Source organism: Tenebrio molitor, chromosome 8 (genome assembly GCF_963966145.1).
Source record: "Tenebrio molitor chromosome 8, icTenMoli1.1, whole genome shotgun sequence".
Lineage (NCBI taxonomy): Eukaryota > Metazoa > Arthropoda > Insecta > Coleoptera > Tenebrionidae > Tenebrio > Tenebrio molitor.
This window is the reverse complement of record NC_091053.1, coordinates 5,380,161-5,396,963: the sequence shown is the minus strand read 5'-3', so window position 1 is coordinate 5,396,963 and position 16,803 is coordinate 5,380,161. Positions and strand designations below refer to the sequence as shown.

At 34.4% G+C, this 16,803-nt stretch overlaps 1 protein-coding gene across 1 annotated transcript in view; it reads right to left on the bottom strand.

The window, feature by feature from the left end:
- Positions 1-7,492, bottom strand: part of ss (spineless) — a 69,661-nt gene extending 62,169 nt beyond the window's left edge. The window contains exon 1 of the mRNA XM_069056610.1: positions 7,215-7,492. Within this exon, the coding sequence (XP_068912711.1) occupies positions 7,215-7,270 (56 nt within the window). The 5' untranslated portion in view covers positions 7,271-7,492. The remainder of the gene's footprint in view (positions 1-7,214) is intronic.
- Positions 7,493-16,803: the final 9,311 nt, after the last annotated feature.

Below are 16,803 nucleotides of genomic sequence, written 5' to 3'. Positions count from 1 at the left end.
CCAGAGGGTGCCAACAACCCCGGTGGAATCAGTGCAAAATGGCCTTGCTTCGCAGTTGCTTCCAAATTGATTTTTGCACGAGCGGAAACTACCTTATTTTAAAACCAAACTCGCTGACCTAAAGGGGATGAATCATCCCTCCAGATCCCCAAAAACTCATTTTAAAACGAGTACAATTATATTCCGGGGAGTCATCGGGGGAGTTTTGTTGCACCATTTAATTACGAGATGTAGAATATTGATTGATTTAAATGAGTGCTTTTTAGTTATCATCATTTTCCACGTCATCAAAAAATTGACATTTATCTTTTTAAATTAGTTTTTTCCTTTATTTTAGATCACGAGATTTTTTACTGTCAACGAAATATATTAACTGACAAGAAAAAGGAATGAAAATGACTAAATTTTAATTTTCAAATCATTTCTGATGCGCGCCTCAGGGATCAACTTTTGAATCTATGCTGTTACATCTATAAATGCACCCAAAGGTCATTTAAATTGCTTAAGCTTCACTTATTTCCACTGTTAGACTAAAAACCTTTAGTCATACTTATACCAACCCAGCCATGACATTTTAAAAGAGTTAAAAGCATTTACTTTCTGCACTGATAGAAACAGCAATGGTAGAAATAAAAAGTGAAATTTGAGGGACCGCTTGATGTGTTAGATTTTATTGCTTTTCTTACACCCAACACACTTTTTTCTAAAGCTGACCCGCGTTTCGACAGTAAAGTGGTCATCATCAGACGACGATACAAAACATTAATAATTTCAAAAAATTATTCTGTCTTCGAATTATCTTTTTTATTCTAATACCTACAACAGTTTAGGCACAAAACTACAATTTGAAATATTCTGTATCTAGCACGACAAAATAGATGCATTTTGATGACTTTAAATTAGGTAGAAATGTTTTTTCAGAAGATATTTTTTCTGTTTTTTTGAATTTCAATTTTGAAAATACTTCATTTGACGTGAATAAGGTGACAACGCAAAGTTTAAAATAATTGTTGATTCATTCGAAGAGAATTGATACAGTTTCTTCCCTTAATTAACTCGATATTGTTAGTCCTCTTGTTTTCTGTTGGATTTAAATCTGGAGATTGAGAAGACCAACGCATAAAAATTAAATCTCTGGACCAAAAACTTTTACATATTTGTAAATGTAGCAAAGTAAATTCGTGTTTGACGTTTGTCGGGCTCACTCCATGCCCTGGTCAGTCCCCGCCGCCGCCGTCGGCAGAACAACAGCCGCCACAGGACGAAACCCGCCACGTCCGCGTTATCGTAGCAGGACATTAAAGTCCTGCTATTGTCGTGGTCGTAATGGTGGCCACACACGCCTCCGTACAAATTGCCGTGTGCCTAAACGGCTACGTCACAACACGTAAAGGTAAATAGATACAGCTCTTTACCTACAGGTAGTGTTGTGGCACGCATCACCATCACGCAATTTCTATCGCATTGCGATTAACAATATTTATGCCGTGCTGGAACGCTTCCGAGATGGTGTTTGCGCCAATTAGAGCCCAATTAGGGGCACTCATACCACACTCGGTCAGGATATGCACCAGTTATGCATATACGAGAAGTGCATCAAAGGATGGAATGGTCCGTCGTCGAGGAATTGGGTTAATGGCGGTTAATGAAAATGGAAAAAAGGAAGTGGGTCGGGTTTTTGGTTGGACACTGTGTGATTAGCGTTCGTTGTCAAAAACGTCTCTCGATTATTATGTTTTTTTGTTTGGTGGGAGCTTTTTGTCGACTCTGATGATTTCTTTCAGGTGAGCGGATTAATCAGGTTGATGTACCCGGTGTGGTGAAAAAAACTGCTGGAATTGAACATAACGTCCAAATATGAGCTTACAAAATTGATACATCAAACATTCTATATCTGAAAGCTTGATAAACATTATTTCCAGATCTTGATTCATGAGGACAAAATTGTTTCAAACATTAGCTCCATCTAGGCACAGTGCTGTGGCTTAAAAATATTTACTAATCAATTTTTATATCTAGTACCATAAGTACCATCACTACGAGTTTGACCAAAAACCATTTTTTCTTACTGAGTAACCAAGACCTATTAATTTTTAAAACTTCAAATTTAGCGTTACATTAATAAACTTCATATTTCCCGCCTTCTAGCGTTTTTGGGGAATTGGTCAGTTCTCTGTCATGTTGGTAGTTCTTGTTCTAACGATATCAATAAAATTTCTTTGTAAAATTACAAAATTAATTATTATTCGTTAATTAGATGAGAAATAAGTTTGGAGAAATTGCTTGCAAGAACTGCTTCATATGTTTGACAGCTTTGAACTTCCCATGCAGGAACATAAAACCATTTTATTTTAATTTTTGAGATTTATGACAGATGTAATTTGAGTTATCTGTCAACTGTCACATTATTATGACAGTTGGACAACTATAAATCATATGAAAATTTTGTTTAGTACTAAAAACTTTAATTCAAAAGTCAGAGTATTTTTTCTTTCTATTTTAATAAATGTTTTAAATAAAAATTTCCGCCATTTTGGAAATAACCCCATAAAACTGTCTGTATAAAAATATCGGGTGTTCAAATGAATCTTGGGCTGGGAAGGCGTTGGAAACCGTCAATTGTTGTGCTTTTTTAAAGCGTAGATTAATTGGAGAATGTTGACAGCTAACCTAAAATTTAATTTCTTCTTTTTCTTTCTTTGCAATGTTTTACATTAAAAATAGAATAACTTAACGATTCCTATTCAAGAAGCAAATGTCTAAGGGTACCCTTTGCTGAAAACAAACATGTTCAATTTGTGTCAATTGTGTAAAACGGCGGGAAATTCAAACTTTACACTGTTCTAAACGATTTAATTTTTCCAGCGCCTACTCAGCCCAGGATTTCATTTGAACGCACTATATTACCGATTAGCTTAAATATTTTGTTGAAAAGAAATTCGTTTTATTTCATTTTCTGCTATGTTGGTAGTTCTTTTCTCACTGATGTCAATAAAATAGTTTCTTTGAAAAATGTATGTTATTTTTTCTTTCCTTAAATTATTCAAAATTACTTTAAGACGCAAACAGAGAAAAAATGGCTATTTGAACTATTATGACAAGAGGAACAAAATTAATTTAGATTTTTTTTTAATTTAAATTTTCTGCCATTTTCCTCTGCTCCAGACTCCAGACAAATTTTCTCTTTCTAAAATTCACATAGATATTTTCTTCGAGATATTACTTTTGACAGAAAAAAAGGAAAAAGTGTTGAATCATTTTGACACATGAAATATAAGTTATCTATCAAGTGTCACTTGTTATAACGGCATTAATTGGAAAATAAAATACAAGAAAATCTTCTCCTCACTTAGAGTCCTGTGTGTAAGTCTAGAATATTGCAAAGGACAAAATTTAATTTAAAAATCGTACATATTGTAAATACTTTAATTCAAAATTTCCACCATTTTGGGAATAACCTAAAACTGTTTAGACGAGACTGTTGGTCAGTTGCTTTGCTTAAAAATAGTTCTTTCTTCCTTTTTTATAGTCAGAAGAGAAGTGCCTCTCTTCTCACTATAATATACTCCGTACACTGATAGATTGCACGTTTTTAAATTCTAGTTCCAAAACATAATGCAGTGAAAAATACTAAACTCTCCATCTCAATTGTTTCACGTTATTTAGGAAACCATTGTAGCCTTACATATTAATTCCCACCAGTAGTAATCGAGTAATCCTACGCATACGATGTTGTTTACAGAATTACAGCTGTCAATCTGGATTACATTTCAGTATAAATGTTTTCAATTGTTATAAACTGTTGTTGAAATTATTGATTCTTCGAGTATGAATCATATAACAAATGTTTTGGGCGCTATTCTACTTTTCACCGCGTAGACACTTGTCTCTGTGTCTCTCAAAAAACGTGCAATCTATCAGTTACCATTTCACATAAATGTCACAATTGACAGATGACATTTGACGTATATTTTTTGGATTTAATTTTCTTCATATTAACAAGTACAGTAGTGCGTTGGTAAAAATAATTTGAGACTTGTCACTGTAACCGTTTGACACCTGTCATTTATTACTTTGACTAAATTTTACTATGCAAAAAATTAATACTGCATTTAAATAATTAGCTCCACGAGCAAACTCCCCTTCTGACATTTCTTTATGCACTATCTTGTTATTATAATTCACACCCACTCGATTAATCAGTATCTTTGTATTCAGTGGTGACACCCGTGACAGATTTATGTGGGCTCGTTCTCGCTTAGTTATTCGAATGCACTTATTTCTCGTTGCACAAACGCTAACGGGCCCCCCCTGCACTCGATGGTTTTCGTCAACGGTGATTAAAAAAAGTGAATTCCTGTTATCCGCGCAACAGACTATACCCATTAAAATGGACGCAGAGCAGTTAGAATGGATTAAAGTTGTCTCCGATTTTATGACTTTGATTCTGATTGTGATCGTGATTGAAACATTGATTATGACGGTTATTAATTTTAATTCATCTTGCTTTATGGTCGGCATTCGATGGCGATTGTTCGAAAAATATGCTAATAAATTACGACGGGACCGAATAAATTATTTTTATGACCAGTGTTAATTTGTTCGCACATGTGTTCCGTTTAGAGCGATTCTGTTTGTTGAAATGCTAATTCTTTTAAATAAACACCTGTGCCGTCACATTTAAATTCGCTTGTGTTCGCGGAAATTTAACACGGGTTTGGTGGCGTTTCCGAAATAAATTCAAGAACTGACTTGATCATTGGCAGATGTTCACCTCAACACAAGTACCATTAATAGATACTAATAGAGAATAGATAACAACTTTGATATTCGTCGCAACGATCATGCTTTTAGGTATCATGCGTTCAAATGAAAATCTGAGCTGTGTAAAGTAAAGTTTGAATTTCCCGCCGTTACACACAAATGACATTTGTTTATGTTTCATAGATATACAATTGAACATGCCTGTTTTTAGCAAAAGATGCCCTTAGATATTTGCTTCGAGAATAGGAATCCTTAATTATTCTACTTTAAATGTGAAACATTGCAAAGAAAGAAAAAAAAAACAGAAAGATTTTTTGTTTATAAATTTTAGGTTAGCTGTCAACACAACTGTCAATTTACACAAAACAATTGACGGTTTCCAACGCCTTCCCTGCCCAGGATTTCATTTGAACACCCGATATTTACCAAAAATAATAATAATAATAAATTAATTTTTATTATCTGTATAAAAGAGTGTCGCTGTTAAAATGTTGTGGGTTTTGAAATGTGCTACAACATTTAGTAGACACTGGACACATTTTAGGTTGTCCGTCGGAACGCGGAGGTTTTGTAGTCCACCGGGTATATTTCAAAATACTATCGGCATTTGTTATTATATCGTAAAATTACACGTCTTGAGATAATAATTAGAAATTATTCTAGTTATACGTTTTTGTTGTTTATTTTCTGCTCCAGCATCTCATTAGTCTGTCTTATTACTCTGCATGTTGTACACAAGTATTCATAAACAGACAAATTATAGTTCAGTTCTTAGTCACCACAAGATTAGTCATTAAAGAAGGTAACATTTTCAGTTTTCCGTACAATTACGTCACAAGAAAGTACCAAGCAAGTCCACTTTCAAGTACCAAGATTTCTGTAATTAGGATTAAATTTCAGCTTTTTGTAAATAAAATTTCAATTTTTTGATTCGTTTCAAAATTCAAAAATTACCTTTTTTGAAAATAAGGCAACTTTTTGCTAAAGCAGAATTGACAAGACATTTCAAAGATGCTGAGTGGGTTGGTATATTAGTAGGGGGAATGCCAAATTTGTTACAACACTGTAACCGTACAAGAACTAAAAGTACCACTTTTGGTAGGTACTATTGAAAAACATTCTTTAACACCTGAGGGTGTTGCGTTTCTGTGATAAAATTTGGTACCTTAAAATATTGCATAATTTATTGTTCGGTACCAGTAGCGTCCAAAATAGGTAATAAAAAATTACAATTTGGGAAATCGTGGTACTGCTTCAATTTTATCGCAACAAATTTAAATCTTACTTTGTACCTAATGGTTCTCAGTTGCACATGAAACCGTCCGCGACGTACTTAAGATAATTGAATACATTCATCACAGCGAGTACCAAATTGCAATGGATTTTAAATTTACTCAATGGTACTTACATGGAATTGAACAAAATAAGAAAGTTTCATATTTTGTAAAACACTTGTATTACAGAAACATTTAAAATGTTTTCACACTGCAATGGTACCGCCGCGTACTTGTACTTTCAAATGTGAGTACTACACTTAATTAATAAAATAAGAAAAGTAACATTGTTGTCAGTTGTACAATATTTCGTAGAAAGTTGCCGTCTCTTACAACTTTTTTATAAGCGAATTGTAAATTAGAAATTGGTACCGTCGAGTACCGATCTACCTAATAAAAACATTTTTTAGAAAAAGATCGCGTTTCAATATTTAGTAAAATGAAGCCGTGGAAATTGTATAAATTTAAACATTCGAGTTGTTTCATTGATCTACGTATAAGAGTACTACTGTTATCAAATTACACAAAAAAATTAATTTGCAGGGTTAGGTGGTACGGTGGGTATTACTAAGATCTTTCGACTGTGAAAACTCTTTAGAAATGAAATTATAAGACAGCACAGTTAGTGTGGTACCGTCGAGTACTAATGTAATAAAAATAATTATTATTCCAAAACAAATGCAGCTGTAATCGCTGCACATTTGCTTATTTAATTGTGGAAATAAAATCAAGCGTTCTTAATGGAAATTTAAGTAAATATTGGATTTGTTTCATTGATCTATTTGGTAAAGTAGGTACTATTATTTTTGAGTATTATGACTATGAGTTAATACGATTATAGTGTTCTACAGGATCCGGATGTAGACACTGGTTGTAAAAACTTTTTGTAAAGAAAACAACACATAAAACACCTTATTCCTTGTGGTAGCTGTTACGGAATAGATAGGTACTAACAATTTTTCTTTAAATAAGAGCACCTCTGCACATTCGTGAAAAACGTGTAGACAAGACCAGAAGACCACGTTCTACAAATTTATTTAGGAGCACAAAGAGCACCACGGAACCACCAGTAAGTACCAGAACCGCCTAAATAAACTTGTGGAACCTCCACCCGGCGTATACAACATGCCACCCCTTCCTGCACTTCCTCATCGCACTGCACTTCACCGCACGTACCTTTTGCCGTTCCGTCGACGTCGCTTGGTGGCGTAGACCGTTCCCAGCTGGTTCATGGCGCTGGGTGGCGCCGCGACGACCACGGGGGCGGGCGCCAGCACTCCCGTGGACTCACCTCCGAACGCGCTTCCAGCAGACGTCGGAACCGAACCCGGTGCACATTGGCCCTGCACTGAGCTTATGAATTCCGTGTTGGCGTCGAATCGCACACACTAGGTACTATAAGCGTCTATCCGCGGTACTGCACTCGCGAGCTTCCGCACCCACCTTTAGCACGAGGTGACTGCCGACTGACGGCCGAGGCTGCTGCCCCTCCAGTCCGCCGCGGGGCCACCCCATTGGCCGCCGCCGTCGTGACGTCACAACATGGCCGCGCGCCACGGCCACTTGATCCATATGCAAAAATTCGTCTTCTTTCTCGCTCTACGAGTTTCTCGCTCGACGACGCCGGCGACGTCGGGCTTATCTGTCATCGGGTGTTGGCCTAATGACGGAGGGGGAGAACGGAGGGGAGGGATTCAATTATAAATTTCATTTAGATCGACGATGTGACAAATCCGATAGCATCTTTATTGAGGATCCGACTATCGAGTCCCACTGGTGAAACTAATCAATTTTTAATGAGGGTAATAACCTAATTGGACAGAAAATTGCATTGGAGGTGTACGATTCTAATTAATCAAAGCTTCTGATCAGACGATCTGGATTTATTACGATCAAGATGTCTGCTGCTTCCACTTTGACTTTCGCAGGAACTAACATCGGACAAAAACTGATTAAACGCAGGAAATAATATGACATCAACCAGCAAATTCAGTTCATTAAGTTCTTGTAAAACAATTGCCAAATAATAGATTATGTACAGCCACCTACAGATGTGTTCTCGACTGTAGAATCGGAGTCTAATTAATCGACTATATTTCTCCTAGAGTTCCTCGATTAGTAAGTAACAAAAAGACACCGCACAAAAAAATAAAAAACTTGCATTGCATACACTGTAAAAAATAATATTCTTCTATGTCACTATATTTATTATGAAAGTGGCACGGCGTTGAGGCCGGATACCTATATTTACAATTAAGGACGTTTTTCTCAACTACTTAATAATAATTTCTTGGAAATCACTATTATTTCTATTACCATTTATTTTGTTTCTTTGCTTTGCAGTAGAGGTGTTGGATTTTCTCGTGGGCAATGAGTCATATCTGCGCAAACGACAAGTAGACGCTACAAACCGACCGGAAAACATCGTCATTCGTTACGTTAGTTTCGTCTCTCTCTCGTCTATTTGGATGTAAAGTAGTCGACGTTTTCAGTTTTCACTTACAGATTTTTCACTGGTTTATTGCTCCGCCTTCGCGCAGATATTTCCAAGGTCACAGCCCATGAGAGAATCCAATACCTACCTCTACCTACTGAAGTGTCAACGGTTTCATCCATCCAAACAGTGACCGCACCCGCCACTGCTTAGCTTCACGTATTATTGTTATTGTTATTTATCTGATAAGATTATCATAATTGAAGGATTGGTAAAGCTAAAAGGGGTAGTTTTGTTGCAGATAGCAAGTTCTATGTGATGACCTAGATGTCAGACGTTTTGACTGTCAAAAACTACAACTCTATTGTCTGTCAGAATGTGTCAGAATCAAATTCAGCGACTATAGATACCTAATTGCTAACAGAGAATTAATTTGTGTTCGCATTTAACTTTTAAACATTTCCATTTAGCGAAAAAAGATATTATTAGCTTTTTCAGTTGTTGATAATTAGGTACAACGAAATTGATTACCGTACATTTACATCAATGGGATGTCACAAGGTTGTGGTTTAAGTATATTTCTCTGTTTACGACAAGGTTAAAGATTTAAAAGCACGTTTTGAATATGCTGTGGTATTTACAAAAACGGTAATTAATAGTCTCTTCCCGGATGGGTCTAATGGTGGTCATTTTGTGGTTAATTGTTGGATGGAGAACGGTCAATCATCTCTGAAAAGTAGCTGCATGGGTGCTTAAAGGAAGCACAAAATTGACCTAATTTTTTTGGCTGCTCAAATTATTTTCCGTTGAGATTACCGCCAAACTTCCCAGATCTGAGTCCCGTTGATCACACGTGTAACATACTTACTAAATCTTGATTTTTATCTTTTTGCAAGACGATAAACAACATGAGACGCTACCTTCTGTACTATAAAAAAATACTTGACAATACTCTTCCAGGTACTGCTACAACTAGTGGTACTACACCAAAAAAAATTTATACCTACTATTATTAGGTACTACCAGATATAATTCTCTCAGTTTCATGATTAATCATTCAAATTATTATTATTTAACATTATTATTATTATCTATGCACAATTGTTTATTTTTTTTTGGCCACTGTCAATATTATCTAAACCAACCATGTGTGATGTCGCCTGATATTAGTTGTTTGTTTTTAAAAAAGCAACGCCCACTCTATAGATAAGAGTGGTTTTACAAAAACAATGTCAGAATTCGCTAAATTGAAGAGTTGCCTCAAGAATCTGCTTTGGGTCCTACTTTATATCTAATAAATTCTTTTTTTGTTATAGAATCTCTCAATTTTCTCTTTTCTCTAGCCTTACGAAGGTTGTTCTTCTGTTAAAGATGGAGCTTTGAATAGTTCAACTCAAACTCAATTTATAATACATTTTATCATTTGTTGACAATAATATTAGTTACCATAGGTTAATCTGGCCTGAATGCCGTATCATCGACTATGTGGTTTATTTAAAGTTTCCCTTATCTTATTATAATATCGGTAGTGACAAGTTAGCCGGCCTGAATACCGCGCTACGAAGGATACAGTGAAATACTGCAATGGCAGTAATGATCAATCAAATCAATTCAAGAAAATTAACGAATTAAACAATATTTCATCTTCTCTCCCAATTTAGTCTTTGTATCATTAAAGATAAACCACCTCCGGAACCTTTTTGATTTCTTTTCTTTTATTAAAACTGCAAAAATCTAATTTGGATACTACATCCACACATTATTATTTTTTATACCTATATTCAAAAAATAAAAGAAAAGGTTTTCTTCGTCTCAGAAAGGGTTCAGGATGATCATTGATTGTGGGTCTAGAAAATTATTTAATTATAGATATTTTTAAAGATTTCCAACAATCGTTATAAGAGAGGTTATACAAAGTGTCTATAAAAGAATGTAGGTATATCAAGAGTTCCGTGGAATTGTGCGGTTCTATAATTTTATTGCTATAAAGCGGCTACAAAGTGGCAAAAATCTAATTCCACAGAACTCTTGTTATATTTACGTTCTTTGATAGACACTTTGTAGTTTGTTCTTTGGGAATTACATAATTTTAAACTGAGAATTTTTTTTTTGGAAATAAATAGTTAACAGAAAAGCTATATCTATCTATGTGATATTTTTTTGTGGGTTTTAAAAATCAGGATACACTGGAGCGTTTGAAAGGAACTTGCCTATCATGACAGCACCTCTGAGTGAATTTTTTTCTCCAGTATTTATCGCATGATGGCAAGAAATAATTTTATAGGCGTACTCAATTAATTAAAATGATGGACGTCGACGCAAGAAGTACTCATTGAAAGGCAAAAAGTCGTCGATGAAAAATCCATCTATAATGTAATTTAACACCACTCAAAAAAATTCAAGATAAAACGTCACTCGTCAAGCGAGCAATTATCCCCAATGGACTTATAAGGAGCAAGCCGCAGCCTTTATCGGAAGGATATAGGAAATTAAAAATGCAACATGAATACACACAGTGGCGAGATCCTATCGGCGTTTGTACACATAAAATGTAAAACATGTCCTCCATATGCATAATATCGAATCGTTTAAATATGCATGGGCGAGAGATCGCGATGCCAGATAAAAGTCGCGAAGAAATTGGGGAGAAATCGCACCCGGTGATGTGACCATCTTGATATCCGGTCGGGATATTTGTCGTCTGAAAAACAACGTCGCATGATTTTTCAATTTTGTTATCACATTTCATAAATAAGCAACTGCATGGAATGAAATACGAGTGTGCATAAATGGCCGACACATATTTATAAGAGAAAAAAATCTGGCGTGCTGGTTGCTTTATTATCAAATGCCTGCTAATCGAGAGACTAGGTCAGAAAAATGTGCACGCAGGACTCTCAGCCGGGAATAATTCAAATGAAGTCCTAAACTGACTCCAAACTTCATGTTGAATTTTTTTTCTTTTATAAATTTAGATTTTATCAAATGAGAAGGCTCCATAACACCAAATTCAAAACAGGTTTGCTGCGTCAATTCTGCAATGAGGAAGTTTAGGACTATTCTATATTTCTGGCAACCTACAAAGAAGTATCCAAATTTTTGATTTTCAATTAGATATTTAAAGTGGAGTTCTTTCATCTTTCTGTTCAGAAGTTTTCAAAATGTTTTCAAAACTGTCTAATGTCAAACGTTGAGGTACTTGAGCAGAACACCTTAGCTATATGTTTTATTTTTTTTTAGTTATTGTACAAGACATACCCACCTAGGTATCTATTTCTTTAAATTTTCAAAAATATTTTTTCTGTAGTCATTGTACCGTGAGATCGAAAAAAAATTAGAGTTGACTGTGACCAAGAATTTCAGCTGGCAGTTCGTTAAAATTTCAATTATCAGATGTCAGTCTTAAAAGTTAGGTTAGTGATTTTGAGAACGTTGAAATCTTGATTTTCATAAAGGCGTGCATTATGTGTGACCTGTCGGTTGTAAAAGAATCATGAGGAGCTCCAATCGTATTTACGAAGTCGAGTAAATGTCTGCCTTCAGCTTCCAAACATAATGTTACTCTCTTCGCTTCATGTTTTATATTGTAATTAATAACATTTGATGACATTTGAATTAAATTTTTAAGTGTTGCCAACTGAAGTGTATTAATCATGGCCATCTCGATTTTTTTATTTTCGATCGCACGGTACGTATTAAGTTACTTTATTCATAGTGGGATTGTTAGAGATGTTGGATTCTCTCATAGGCTGTGACCTTGGAAATATCTGCGCGAAGGTGGAGCGAACAACCAGTGAAAAATCTGTAAATGAAAATTGAAAACGTCGACTACTTTCAAATTTAAATATGTACGAGAGAGAGAGGAAACTAACATAAAGAATGACGATGTTTTCCGGTCGGTTTGTAGCCCCTACTTGAGACCGACATTCGCAGATATGACTCATAGCCCATGAGAAAATCCAAGCCCTCTACGTTGACGTTATGTGTTAAAGTACCTAAGAGTAAAGTAAGAAAATCAAAATAACTTTGGACGAGCATTGTTCAAAAGAACAAAAGTGAACACACGTTGTTTATTATATATTAATATTTAGTTTTATGTGACAGTCATTATATATTGAGTGAATTACGAATAGAGCAAATAGCATTTAACTATTTGTTAACAATATGTGAGAGGGTTTCTAACTAAAACAGATCAAGTTATTATAAATAATTCCAGCGAAGGTGAGTCTCACAGAAGTAGATCTAATGTAGCAGTTATGAATTTTTCCAAGCGAACTATAAGGTTTGGAGGTGTGATCGTAACATCCATGACACGAATTGAACCAGTCGTGATGGAGTTTAAATAGCGGCATAATAAACAATCAATTTTGAACCAATAAGGAACACCTCTCTTTTAATCGATTTAGTAGGTTGTAAATGAAGTTTTCCAAATTGCTCAGTCTATTTGATTGTGGTGTAGATTCCTCCTCAAATGAGCACTGTAGATTTTGGACATCTGTTTGCAATGTTAATGTTGCTTGAAATTACATTTTAGAAAAACCAAACCATATCGTTCTTGGTGACTTTAACGTTCCCACATATGATGCTCCGCATAAAGCTAAAAAAGATAAGATCCCAGATTTCAGAGAAGATTTAATCTTCAATTACCAATCGCAAGATGAATCAAGCGAATAGATGAAGATAAACATGATTTGATGATGATCGTCATCCATTTTCATCAGCTATTTTAGAACAATTTAGAGTGCTTTGAGATCAACCATTGGAATTTTATCCACCGAATCATATTTGTTTTGATTTGAAAGAAGCAAATCTTCATGCTTGGTATGGAATTTCTTGAATGATTTCGCTGATGTCAATAGTTACCCTTTTGCTAAGCGTCTTTTACAGACGGGCTTTATGGCATAAAAGCCAACTGTGTCAAATCTTACCTACTTCTGTCAGTTCTTGTCTAAAACTTAGACAATAGACATCAAGTAGAAACGATCTAGACAGATTTTTTTTAACATTTCACACAGTTGACCATTTTAGACTTATTTCCGCATTAGATTCAATTTGCTTTCACTTGAATCTTCTCGCAATCTTGTCAAATTATCTAAGCTATTTCACTATGTACAGCGCTCCAAATATCGCGCGTTCAAATGAAATCCTGGGCTGGGAAGGCGCTGGAAACCGTCAATTGTTGTGCTTTTTTAAAGCGTAGATTAATTGGAGCATGTTGACAGCTAACCTAAAATTTAGAGCCAAAAAAGTTTTCTTTTTTTCTTTCTTTGCAGTATTTTACATTAAAAATAGAATAACTTAACGATTCCTATTCTCGAAGCAAATATCTAAAAGCAACCTTTGCTGAAAACAAACATGTTCAATTATGTCCCGATTAAACATAAACAAATGTTATTCGTGTCAAACGGCGGGAATTTCAAACTTTACACTGTTCTAAAGGATTTAATTTTTCTAACGCCTACTCAGCACAGGATTTCATTTGAACGCGCGATATGATTCAAACTATGCCTGGAGTGCCGCAAAGCTCCAACTTTGACCCGCTTTTATTCTCATTATAGGTATGTAAAGATTTTCTAAAATTGTTACAAGATAGTAGGTACTATCGTTTCTATTTTAGTTTTAGGTGTTCTTTAATGGTACTGCGAACTTTCTGTTTTCATTGATTTGTTCTAAATTAGTAGATAGTAACATACCTACTGTTGGACAATAAAGATATTATTGCACTCACACTTTTTGAATAACCCATGTTATGACCAAGAAGAAAAATCTAATGTGCCCTGTGTCTTTTTGCACACATTTGTTTTACCATTAAATGCATTAGGTCGTCCAAAAATAGCGTATATATCTACCTACCATGGGATGCTTGTCCATTCTTCGTGTAATTATTACCCTCGCTGCGTTAGTGCAATAAACTATTACTCGCGATGAAAACATATATCTACTTAAGTCTCTTGTGCCATTACTTAAAATGCCTACTTGGTGGATATACCTACCCACAAAAAATTTGAATGAAACATGTTTGCATTCAAAAACAATTATTTAAGCACCAACCAACCAGAGACAACTCTGGGTGTTCTGTGATTTGAAATTAATTAAATTTCTGTTTGCAGCATTTTTCTTGTTTTCTGGGCTGTCGCGACAACGTAATAGATTGCACAGATTCTATCAATTTATCATTTTAAAATAACTGATTAATTTACTATTATTGTATTTAACAATTGAACGAGTCAAAACAATACCCAATAAAATCAGAAAATTGCCAATTCATGGATTTGATTGAACAAGAAAAAATCTTTGTGATGAACAAATAAAGAGAACTTTTAATTGCTCTGAAGTAACGAGATCTATATTTGATAAGAAGTGTACTTTATTTCACAGTTAAACAACTATATAATGAATCCTAGTTTATGGATATTTTATGGCATATCCATAACATGAGATTGCCTTGATAAATCCAGGATTTATATTTTCTAAAATTTGATTTCGTACTGATGCACAAATAAAATTGGTTTGTTATTTGACTTATTTGTCATCAAATACCTACATAAATTCATTGGAAATTTAGAGCAGAAGATCTCCTAAGTAAACTCTTCAAAATCAGTGTCACGTGATTCTCACTTGTTTTGGATAAAATTAGACAAAGATGCAGTGATAAAAGATAGACTGCGTACTGCGTATACAAACGATGTTCCAGCAAGTGAAACGATCGGTGCCAGTGTCGTGCAGTTAATCTCTGCACATTATTTGTTCAGTTGATTGAGAAGCGACCACGGAAAAGTTTCACAATTAATCAAAAGAAGATTATTTCAAAATCATTTAATATCCATCAAAGTCTAAATTCCCACACTCTTATTAATTGTGAATTTCAGAATACCGCATGGTACACCACTGGGCTATACTTCTCAGAAGACTCGCCGCGATAGGCGTAGCGTCTTCCGTAGCTGGTCTCACAGTTGTGGTGTGCATATGATTATGTACTATATTTCCGAAGTGAACGGAGTATAGATAGGTGCAGAGAATATTTTGTACAACTCTTTATTTCTTGTAGAAAAGTGCTTTCAGGAAGATATTTTAAACTCTTTGGTATATTGTTAAATTAATTTGACACAGCAACAATTCACATATTCTTAACTATTTAATGTTATCGCTGCATCGTAATCTGCCAATAAAAGTTCACCGCTACAATGTAATTGCAAGTAATCTTATCAATCATGATCTCCAATAAGCAATTATATCACATTATTCATGTATCAGATGTGACTGTGAGAAATAAATTGTTCGATGCAAAAATTACTTGTGCAAATAAATCGCACATTGGATTTACTGATTAAATAAGATAAAAATAAATCGTGAGATCGATGGAATTATCCAGATACTCAGTAGTAAGTTGTGATATTTTTTATCTTTGTCGAGGTTCAATTTATTTTTCTGTCAGAGTTTTGAGTGATTCAGAGATGTCATTGTTAAATCAAATATTCTAACGGTTATATCTATCATCGGTACATAAATTAAGGCAAATGGTAAATTACATGAGCTGAAATAAGAGTGAAGTTAAAATTGATCCTTGTGGCACACCATAGGAAATGTCAATGTTATTGGAGGGAATTCTTGATCGATTTGGCTCGCTTTTAGACTATTTATAGTTTATCACAAAATAATTAAAAATAATTTTTGAATAGATAATTGTTTTTTTTTTTTATTGTACCTATGCAACACCACACATCGTGCTAAAATACCAATGACAGTACAATCAATTTCAAATATTCTAACTCAGAAAGTTTTTATTTGGAAATATGATTTGTTAAAACGAGGCACTTAACGTCTACAAGTAGGTAATTAATTCTTTGTATTAGGTACCTACTGGTAAAAATATTTAAATTTTACGTGATGACATAAAGACACCATGTTGAAATTTTGATCAAATATTTCCAGAGTGATTACAATTAAGCCTGAATTTTTTGAAAATTTTCATTTTTGGGAATCTCAAGATAAAAATAAAAGATATATCTAAGCCTCTGTTTTTATGTTTTATTAATTTATTATTAATTAGACCGTATTTTGCTTTCAATAATTTTGAAAAATAGTAGATTATACAGGGTGTTTCTGAAATAGGTGCATTAATTTTAACTGGTCATATAACTCGTCAAAAGGAACAACTTTTTTATCTACCATTTTGCCGAAAAACGATGTTTAATTCAAAAAAAAAAATTGGAGAGATTTTTCACTAAAATAGCCCTACGCCACTAAATACTGCAATGGCTAATTGAGATCAGCGCTAATATAAAAAAACGTCCATTTTCATCCAGAAAACGTGTTTTAACGCCGAAATCG